Raw genomic sequence first — 11,191 nt, forward strand, 5'->3', positions numbered from 1 at the left:
CAGCACATTGCTGTTTCAGTTTGTTTCAATATGTGTTTCTGTATTTGTTCAGGATAGGTTTTCCCATAAGAAATGCTCCTTTCTCCATGTCCTGTGGAAACAGAGATGGTGCTATACCAGCCAAGCAGATTCACTTGCTCGGAACCACTTTCTGTTTCCCCATTTTCTCACAGGAGACCATAATCTATTATTTCTGTGGCTTTTTGCCTTTTCCAGGAAACTGAACTGAGCATGTCAAAGAAAACCAGTATCAGCCAGAGCAGCTGCTGTGGTTTTTCCGTTTCTCTCATGAAATGAGATTTAAGAGGCTGGTGTCTATCCGTGTCTGTACTTCCCCTGTATCCCTCTGGCATACAGAGGAATAATTAAAGGAAAATTAATAATCTGTATTTATGGGTTCCTTTTGCAGACAATACTTGATTAATCTCCACAGTCATCTAGCCAAATAAGAGATTAACCGACATCCTAATCTATCATAAATCAAACAGGCAGGGAGACGAAGCGTCTTACCTTAAGAGACAAATGTTACAGAGAACCTACATTAGGGTTTAGCCTATATTAGTCTAAATCTAATTTAAGCCAACATTAGGACTCTGAAGTCATGGATTTTCAGACTGTTCTTCAAGGCACTGCAATCTGTGACGTGCTGTATGCATCTCATACTGCATACGCCTGTCATTATTACTGATTACACCAATTCTTGTCACTAACAAATTAAAGAAGATTAGCTCACTCACTGATTCAAGCAGTTGGTTGCAGTGGGACCAGAAGTCCCCAACTAGCAAATCTTTTTTTGGAAAGTCAAGATCTGCCAGCTCGATTGAGAAGCGTCAGGATAATTAGAAAAGCAGAAGCTTGCTTTCTGCAGGAATGCAGCGGGTGTGTTATGGTTTCTGGTGAGCTTTCTGTAATTTGCAGATCAAAACCAAACAAAATCAACCAACCACATCTTTTCCAGGGACATTCTGGATTTCCTCAGGCTATAAAAATGTTCAAGCCTCTAAACATATCAGACCTGTTTTCCTGCATTCCACATCTATAGCCTACCTGTAGCCTAAAGCTAAGATGAAATCACCATCTCACACTGATTCTTCCTAAAACGTTACATTCGCAAGCTCTCGAAAAAATTTCCTCCCCAGATTCTCTTTTGGAACTTAGAGGAAACAGATAAGAGTCATGATAGAGAATATTATAAGTGGTACTTTTTCCAGGGGTAATGTGTGAAAGATGCAAATGCACAAGTGTAAAAGAGAGACCAGACTCAAAGATATTCATGAACGTTGATCTTAGCACTATCAACATCTCCTTTTTGTCAGAAATGTCATCACAGAGCTGAAGTGAGTAGCAACTGTGAGTCACGATGGCAGCGTGGGCTCTAGTATGATAGGGAACTTGTTTTCTTGCTGTCTGTCTGTTCCGTGAGCCATCGTCCCCCAACAGCTTGCTCACAGACTGCTGCCTTTACAGACCACATGGGAGCAGGATTAAATTCTTAGCTGGGAGGTAATTTTGTGGGTGTTTACCAAGTAAGAACCACACTGTTGGTGTCTGATGAAATCCAAACCCCTTTAATTGGCCTTTCCTTACTGTGGATGGGCACACGGGACAAGCCAGATCTCCTTGGGGCCAGTAGTAAGAGCATCCTAAAGAGGCAAATATCAACCCTCTGTGTGCAGAGTGACTGTCTCAGCTTTGGAATCAACAGCATATTTTCTCTGTGCTAGTTGTTCGTCTTGTCAGTGTCCTGTCTTCCTAGTAGAGATGGAAGAAGCTCATACTAAATCCAAACTATCTTTGTGAGCTTTCTAGAAAATCTTTTATGGATGTATATTCTGATTTCTCATTATTTTGGTGAAGAACTAAAATATGTTGAGAGACAAATCCTTGCTGCAGCAAAAAGCTGGGTATCTAAGGTTGTAGGAAGTGCCATGCTATATCAGCCTTACCTTCCATATAATCCTCGATCCTGTGTCTTACAGTAGCCAGTTAGGTCCTTTAAAGAATAGCACAAGAACTGTAAAGCACACAATTACAGCTGAGGGCCCAGATAAAGAAGTGCTACTGTGAAATGCATAAAGCTGTAATTTTTAATGCTTCTATGTGTCCTACGTGCTATTTAGACTGACACTGTCAGCACTGATCTAGTGCTTTACACCTTTAAAGCACCATACAGCCATGAAATAGACTGCAGGAAGAAGAATCAGGCATTTGGCAGCTAATCACCTGGCAAGTGTTAAAAGCAACAACTTCTCTATTGCTCAGGAGATGGCCAAGGAAACATCCATCTTTATCTTCTGGGTCTTTCCGCTTAGCTGGATTATATAATTTGGTTACTCTGTGGACAAAATGTGGAAGAATGTACATGCTGTCATTAATAATAAAAGGAAAAGGGGAAAACAAGAACACTGGTTGCTCTGGCTTGGGGCTCTATTGTATTGGCTTTGTCCTTTCGCACATAAGCTCTTCAGTATAGAAATTCTTTCCTTTGGCCTCCCATTTTTTTTTACTTCAGTTCATTTACTGTGAAGAATTATTAATGTTTTCTGTAAAATTATCCTATGGGTTGTTTTTTTTTTTCCCACAAACGTGGTAAGGGCTGTAGAGCTTTCCCTATCTGTGAAGCTGATCTGCAACGATGAAAAAGCTGTAGACACTGGGTTTGGCTCACTCTATGTAACAGAAAAGGGAAACCTGTCAATCAACAAGAAATGCTGAGAGCAGCAACTGAAACACTTTGCTTTTTCCATCAGGCAACCCGGGGGCCTCTTTGAGGATTAAACTTATTGCTAAATTTAGCTACATCTCACTAGAGTTAGCATCAGGAGTTATCAGATCAGAACATCTTTGGAGGGATGACGTCTGTCCCGTGGAAGTCTAAGCGCTGGCATGCTTCTCCCCTACCCTGTGCTGCAGTGGGTTTGGAGCCGGGAACGTTCTGCACAGCCAGCACAGCATGGGACTCTTGAGACATCGTAGGATTTTTCAAAGCACTTGAAATACCTACTGTCATCAGCCTGCTCTTGTTTATTTTTCCATCCAGGACCTGAGCAAAATTTGAAATCCAAAAATGGATTTCACAGGAGAGGTTAAACCACATGAAACGAAAAAAACACAAACCAGTGCTTTTTTCTGGAGCTTTTTTTTAATATGCATAAGGCTTGGTTGGGTCACACAGAGACTTTAAATCCCACACTCCAATGCAACTTACATTCTCAACTGCTCTGATAAATTAAGGAGTATTAACAAACATTTTAAAAGAGTTAGATCTGTGGGAAGACAAGTGAAACCCTTCAGAAAATAAATAGCCCTTTGCAGGTCCTCGTTCAGTGAGCCAGGTAGATCAACTGCGTCGCGTTTTCCTCATCACTCCCATCTCTGTGCCGTGCAAGCAAGTTACTCTATCTCTCTAGGAAATGCCCAGCTACCATTTTCATTCTGGTTGGAGCAGAGTCTTAAGGAAGAAGAGTATGTATAGGTAAATTACGGCTTCCCAGAAGTGTAGAAGCAGCCCTGTAGAACCCTGTTAAATGGTTAAAATATGCTGCTTTTTGAAAGATCCATCTTTGCTTCTTGAGATGAAGGATGCCTGTCTGGAATTGTACCAAAGACTACCAGCGCTGAGCCATGGAAATACAAGAAAGGTTCCGTATCTCTCACTATGAAAGGCTTCACTAAATGAAACTTGTGACTCGTCTTTATGGCAGTTGTCTTCTCAATACTAATCCCATTCCAGATAAGGTACTCTGGAGGTGTATAGAGCTTTAATTTTAACATCTCCTGGAACATTTCTCCTATCTGTTCTTGGTTAGCAGCTACAATTTGACTCAGTCCAAAAGACTTTGAAGAGCAAGGACTCTGGCACTTATATGAAACTTGCATGAAAGTGGCACTTACCTGGCACTTACATGAAACTCCATATAAATATGCTAGAATTGTGTGTGTGTGGTTGTATGTGCATATGTATATTTATCTGTCCCAGATGAATGTCCTCCTTCCTCTTACAGTGAGAAAAGGGAAGACACAGTCAACTGATATAAACACCAAAGGAAGTCAGTTTCCTTATTTCCTTCCCTGAAATCTCAGAAAGTCTGGTTGGACGACAACATTACAAATACAACAAAAGCAACGGACCTTTTACCATGTTATTTCCATTTATAACATACTCAGGCATACTTGTAGGACATATCAAAGTTTGATCTCTCTCTTCAGTTAGAATCATTTTGTCATCGGCCCAAGGGGACTTTAAGTACGTCAAGGAGCGTGTGGCTTCTGAGACTGGCGGGAGTAAAAGAAACACGCGTATTTCCTCAAGTGCCAGCGGACAATCAGAGTCACTTCACAATTTTTATTTGTTGACGGCTTTTATAAATCAAAATTCCCCTTGAATCAGACATCTCATAAAACATTTATAGTCTTGTGCATGCTAGTGATACATCAGGTTTCAGAAGACCAGTATCTGTAAAACCAGACAGTTGAGTTGTCAGGTAGAATTCCTGTTTTCTACTGAACGGGAGGGAAACTCACAAAATTAAGGCACTGTCAAGGCCCAAGCCCACAAATCATTTGACCTTTTATACTGGCTTTCATCTGGTTGTATACAAGAAATCTCGTTACAATTTTTTTTTTTAACCGTCATTTTCAATTTTGAACAGGGACACAAAAGAAAATAAAAACGCTTTTCTTAAATCCTCCTATTTATATTCCCAGTTGCAAGATGACAGCAGCAAACCTTATTGCTGGGATGGCAACATGCTGCTTAACGGAAAGCCCAGTGCTACATCCCCATGCACGCCATCTTCACCAGTGATCCTAGCCCTTGGTGATTAGAAAAACCTCAGAACGAGTTCTGGTCTTTTGGGTGCAATGCTTCAGATGACACTTTTAAGAACAAAATCGGTTATAAGAACAGCTTAAAACTAGTCTAAAAGCCAGCATTCACTAAGCAGAACATAAACAAACTGACAGGCTCCTCCCTGAGCCATGCAAAGCATTTCATATTCTTCTTCACTCATTGGGCACAAGCTGCTTTCACAGACCAGTAGTTTGGCTGAAAGGGACCTACAAAGAATAATCGATAACTTCAGCTGGTGTGCTTTGATCAGTCCTTTAAAGTAGTTTTAATCGGCTGGTGTGAATTCCACTTCTTCAGCCTTTATATCTTAATTTAAGAATATAGGAAATGTTCCTTCCTGCATCCAGTGAGAGTGTTCAAGCTGTCCTTTAGCACACCAAAATCACTGCTTCAAGCACAAACCAGCATGCAGCTGTGGGCTTGGGACCATACTTAGAAGTATCCAATTCTTTATATAAAGATACAACATTTTAAAAAAGCCAGTTTCAGGTCCATGAATTAGGTGCCCCGGCAATTATAAATAAATAGTAATAAATACTTATTTACACTCACGCAGCCTTCCAGTATCCCACAGGATTACAAACAAACCAGAACCATGCTTCTTCCCTGGTTAAATATGATCAGATTTGAGGTGGAACACACGATTATTAACAACGTGCAGCAATGCTACACAACAGTTTAGAATAACAACAGTACCAATACATAGCACTCGGAGCATTTCACAGCTTCAAAGCTCTTGCAAACACAGACTTAGTTAAGAAAGTGACAATGTTCTATCCATTAAGAATCAGAGGGAACTTAGGTGAGAGAAACAGAGTTTGGCCATGACACCAGAGTTGATGTCCTTATTGCATATAAAATGTCACATTAATTGGAGATATGGCAGATGTGGGAGCTAGGAGAAATTAGATCAGGCTCATATAAGACCATTTAATTTCCTTGAGTATGAAATCCAATTTCCACATTGATTGTGTCTAAACAGTTTTTTGTTTTGGTAGACATCAAAAATGTCAATGAAAACTCAAAGGAACTTATGAGTTGCAGGAGCACAAGCCATTACCTTGATTCATAAATAAACAGAGTGAAAGATTTTACATCAATTGAAAATGCTGCATCATAATTGCTGACAGCTTAGGAACTGGCACCCACTTATCATCCTGGCACAAATCTACAAATCCCTGAAAATATGAGCAGAATAGAGAGACAGAGACCAAGAAGCAAGCAGCAGCACAGAGAGCACAAATGAAATTCAGGGACCCGCCTGGCAGTGTCCTGGCTTCCACCTCTCCTCTGGAGTCAGAGAGAAGGACTGGAGGATAAAGGAGGTCACAGGTGGCTTTGAGACTCAGCTCTGGAAGAATTTTCTTGGCCTATTTACTGTGTGGTTGCTTTTTCATTCAGCTTTTTTTGCTTTCCGTTTCCTTGTGCCTTCATTTAGCTCCTCTTTCGACTTTGCAGGAGGAGGCGGAGGATGGGAAACCTCATGGGAGGCCCCATGCTGATGATGATGATGATGATGACTAGCGTGTCCACTGGAAACAGAGCCAAAGAAAACTGGGCAGATGAAGCTTTCCACTGGAGCAAAAGGTGAGGCGTGAGAGTGAGTTGCCGTCATGAAAACCTGCCATGAAACAGTGAATACTTAAAGATCTCATACATCAGCTATGAAATACTAACTAGTAAGGAGCATTCCACTTACCCGAGATAAAAGTCCCTACTGCTACATGACTCAAGACTGTATCACAAGGATCTTCTACCATACTGCCTATATGATGGAGAATTTAGCCTGTGATTTCCTGAGCAGATCTTTCCTGGTATCTACAGCCAATGCCTTCAATAGTGGCTTAGGAAGGTGAACACCCCCAGTTTAAGTCTGTACCTTTTCTCTGGTTCTGTACATTTGTTGGCAGCAAACCTGCTGTAAACTTACCTTGCAAACTATCATGAACATGGTGAAAAAGAAGATGAGGTTGGCTTCAGAGACAGGGAGCCAGCGAGTTTGTTGCAGAGTGAAGAGGATTGTGCCATACAGACTAGCCTTTGTAGGGCTAGAAGAGAAATAAAGAAGTTTTCTAGGAGGGTTTGCATTGTTTACGTCCAGCCCTGAATGGTTCTTTAAATTCCATTTTTGGTCTGACAGAGAATTTACAGGCTACCTACTTACAAGGACATATGAAGAATTTCATTTTTTTCTGGCTTCCAGACCCCACGCAGTAGTTGCTCAAAGTTAGACATCAAGGCAATACCAGAACCTGTGAAACAGTAGAAGTAAACAGCTAGAACTGCCACACCAGAAGAGAGCTCTGCTGTCTTTTCTAGATCCCCAAGGGATAAGGATAACCTAAGGGGAACAAAAGGTTCATTACATTCTTCCCAAATTTAAAAGAAGTTAACCTAAAACAACAGAGCAGGGCAAACACTTTCTAGACTTTCTATAAAGTGTTTCCTGATGCAGGCATTTGCCCCTGTTCCATTTACTGATGCTCAAATGCTTGCTCCAAACAAAAGCTAAAGGAAAACTGACTGGGCTGTTTCAACACTGATAGAACCCCCCTGAAAAGATACAGGCAAGGCCAGAGACCGTAGAACACAGGAGAAAGAATAAAGAATTCCCGTATTTGATAGTGACTCCAATTCTTCATGCCTCCATTAAAGTTAGATGATGACTCAGCTGACAACCATTCTGCAAGTATGAATAAATACCTGTGTTCTAGGGAACCTGATGGATTGAAGCCAGCTGACCACATCCACTAACCAGCCTGCTGACCAGCACTGAGTGACGTGGTCACCTTACGCTTCACTCACAGATTCTCCCGTCCCTCCCCACAGGGCTGGGTGCCTTCCTGTTGCATTAAGAGTATCTCATGTTTCACCTTTGACCCATCCAGTAGCCATCATAATGAACCACCCGTGGTGGTAACGGTGATGAGCATGGTGGACCCCCGCTGCAATTTTGCGAACTCTGACCACCTCCTTCATTGCCACAAAGATGAGCTTCATAGGCAGAAAGCTAACGCACTTGTAGAAGAGGTTCATGGGACAGAAGAATATCAAATACCTGGAACAAAACTGCAAAGAGTTGAAGGACCCATTTGTTTGTCCCGATCTGGGACGTACAGAGAGGATTAAGAGTACTGTGGTGTTAGCCTGAATTATGTCAGGGAGTAGGAAATGCTGGTTCTGTCATGCAAAAGCACATGCAACCCATACGCACCGAGGAAATGAAACTTGGAGTAACTGTGGTTAATTTGTGCACATTTCACTAACACGATGAAGAAAACACCCCCAAATCTTCACTGTGTGCCACTCCTCTACTATATGTGGTATCAGTGCAGTGCATGCTGCTTTTGCGGTTTGGGCACAGTTCAGCTGCGGCAGCTATGAATAGAAATGCCCGGCGACTGGACTGGACCCAACCCATATACTCAAAGCATTAGACAACTGGTCAGAGAAACTGGAAACTAGATACAGGAATACAAAAGACTCAAAGACTACCTCACCCCACCTCTTCTTTTCCCAGTTAATCCAAGCAAGATAATACACGTGTGTCACACAAACAGAATACCTCCCTTCACACCGGATGGTTTTGTACACAGCCAGCGGCGTCTCATGCTTAATAAATTAGGTGAAGTGCAGAAGACTCACCAGACTGCTGTGGCCAGGATGACACTGGAGTTATTACTGAAGTAATCAATAGGTGATTCTCCAAGTAACAGATCAGCAAGTATGTAACTTCCAAAGCAGTGGAGCATAGCACAAAGCCAGGAGGCAAAAGGGCTCTTACGAGACATCTCCACAGCTCCTGTGAAGCAAATTCTAAATGAGAAGACGGATTCAGCAAATAAGCAGAAACTTCAAGACCCTCTAAGAAAGAGGCTTGCAGTGCATGTTCTCCAACAAAATAAGTCAAAGAAAAGTGCTTGTAAAACAAAGTACAAAAATGTGTATTCTACGAAGCCTGAACAAGTACCAGACATTGTCAAGAAATGATATGTGTGATCATCGCTTGCAGGCCCCCCGTAAGGTTTCAAATGAACTGAGTCAGTAGAAGTTTATGAATTGGCTAAGAGTTTATCTCCTGTATTTGCTGCTACTTACTACAATCAGAAAGAACAATTTTTCCCTTGAAATCAATGTCTTTTTACAGTCTAAAAATAAAATGCATACTAGTACCATTCTCTCCATTGCTTCAACCTAGGTGCCCTCTAGAATGCATGAACAATCTGTTCAGGTCTTTCATTCATAAGATAACCTGTAAAAATAGAACAGTAATTCTTAATCTTTATTTGAAAGAAGAGGATTTGAGGATTCTTCCCTGCTCCTGTACTAGTTTGGAAATGCCTTTTGAAAATACAACTAGATATTAAAACAGTGTTAGTATTTGGTAATACATTATGGTCTCCGCCCACAACCTTCTATTGCCTTTTTTTTATTCCTCTAGCCATTTTCATCCCCCTCTGTACTTCTTCAAGGAAGTCTCTCAAGAACATCAATTCTGTAAGATTGTTTCTTCACCTTAAACTGCTCCAGCGTCCTTTGTGCAGCGTTTCAGATACCAGACTGTTCAGTAAGCCAGTAACAGGCAGTCAAAAGAGAGAATGCTAAAATGTTACGTCAACGTTACTAACAGTGGCCTACCTTAAATAGCAGTAAGTGAATCAGCATATGCTAAAACTATGACTGCTCATACTCTTCCATCCTCAAAGGCATTTGAACCAGCTGAAAACACAGTGGAAGCGAGACAGCTGCAACAGCCATGATACAAAGCTGATTCTATAGGAACCTGAAGTTTAGCTTGAGGCTTAAATTTAGTAACACTTGTTTTTCTTTGGCTCCATGAAGCCATGCTGTCTCCAAGGAGGAAACAGGACATTACTGTCCTGACACTGATCTTCAGCACAGGAGCTGTGGGATGAAGCAGTGTAGGAATCTAGTGAAAAGTACACCCCAGCCTTATCCAGTCCAAGTGGATTACTGGGCTTACATATTTTTAAAAGCTATTTTCATAAGGGTTGCATGTTAACTGTTCCATTCAGGACTTCATGCTGGAAGACAGCTGTAAGTGATCGGGCCTCGAAAACCGAGCACTTCTGTTTACATGGAGTTTAAATAGAACAGTATGTAGGTTGTACAGGACAGAGATCTCAAACTGGAGGATTTAACAATCATACCGAAGTGTGGGGTTTTTTTTCTCCTCAGTCATTGGGCAGTTACCCTGAAAGCGTTCAAAACAGAGCATGAAGAGTGCACACACTATCAAAAACACATAGAATAGAAGGCATTCGGAAAAGACCAAGGCACAGTCAGACTGCAACAGTGCAGAAAGTGAAGGCTAAGATGCAGATCTATCGATCTTTAGAAGATAAGCCCCGGAGAACAAAGCAAGCAAGGTCAGTTAGGGTGCCTGAGAACAGATTTCGGCGTGGTCTGGAAGGTGGGAAAAAACCAAGGTTTTACTTACAGCCTTTTTGATATAAATAGGAGGAGAGTGTTGCCACAAAAATAGAAAAGCCAAGCAACTGGACAGAAATGTAACACTAAGTCCTGGGAGAGCAGCAAAGAAGTGACTGAACTTAAATACTTCAATGTGGTTGGAATCCAATCTTAAATAAAATGCAAGATTAATTTTCACAATCAGAGTGATCAGTTCTTGGTTTTTTTCTGCTTTATATTTAGACAGACGTGTCAGAACCTCTGAACAAAGCGATGCAGCAAGGCTCGGAGCCCTGAATCCTCTCGCACACGCGGCACCGCGGCTGCTTACAGCGGCGGCCGAGAGGTCCGGACCAGGCAGGCAGGGTTACCTGTTCCTGCACCGAAAGTGTCACGGTTATGCCTCAGAAAACACGACACCAGCGTTGCTGCGCTTCCCAGCACGCCCCGTGTCGTTCACCGCCCTCAAAACGCGGTCTGAGGCCCGCCCCCGGCCCTGACTGACGGGGCTGCTTCCCAGGCGGCCGCCGGCTCCCCCGCCTCGCCCAGGCGCAGGGCGGGCCGGGCCGGGCGGCCAGGGGCGCGGGGCCGCACTCACCTGGCTCGTACTTGAGGTAGAGGACGGAGACGATGAAGTAGGCCGTGTCGAAGAGCGGGAAGACGGGCAGGGCGGCGAAGGCGGCCGCCAGCTCCCCGAGCTGCAGGGCCCCCGCCAGCTCCATGGCGCCGCGGCAGCGGGCAGCGCCGGCCGCCCTCCCTCCGCCCTCCCTCCGCCGCTCGCCGCGGCCCGCCCCCGGACCCGCCTCCGGAGGGACGTCCCGGGGCGCGGCCTCGCGTCTAACGGGGCTGTGGCGGCGGCGGGGGGCGTGACCGGCGCCGCCTGGGCCTGCGGGGCGGTTCCCTCTC

General features: G+C 43.3%; 1 protein-coding gene across 3 annotated transcripts; it reads right to left on the bottom strand.

Annotated features, from left to right (window-relative positions):
- Positions 1-4,330: 4,330 nt before the first annotated feature.
- On the bottom strand, positions 4,331-11,101 carry TMEM38A (transmembrane protein 38A). Of its 3 annotated transcripts, none has more exons than XR_012677502.1 (7): positions 10,884-11,101; positions 8,498-8,654; positions 7,726-7,910; positions 7,017-7,104; positions 6,783-6,900; positions 6,114-6,473; positions 4,331-4,456 (listed from the first exon to the last, which is right to left on the bottom strand). XR_012677502.1 is itself a non-coding variant. In XM_075175158.1 (7 exons), exons 3-7 carry the CDS (start codon positions 8,641-8,643, stop codon positions 6,246-6,248), a joined length of 765 nt encoding a protein of 254 aa, XP_075031259.1. In that variant the 5' UTR covers positions 8,644-8,654; positions 9,026-9,104; positions 10,884-11,060; the 3' UTR covers positions 4,331-6,245. The 3 variants fall into 3 exon arrangements, 2 of the variants coding, with proteins under 2 accessions (XP_075031259.1, XP_075031258.1); XM_075175158.1 differs by adding an exon at positions 9,026-9,104 and having other exon boundaries at positions 4,331-6,473; positions 10,884-11,060; XM_075175157.1 differs by having other exon boundaries at positions 4,331-6,473.
- Positions 11,102-11,191: the final 90 nt, after the last annotated feature.

Source organism: Calonectris borealis, chromosome 28 (genome assembly GCF_964195595.1).
Source record: "Calonectris borealis chromosome 28, bCalBor7.hap1.2, whole genome shotgun sequence".
NCBI classification, from domain to species: Eukaryota; Metazoa; Chordata; class Aves; order Procellariiformes; family Procellariidae; genus Calonectris; species Calonectris borealis.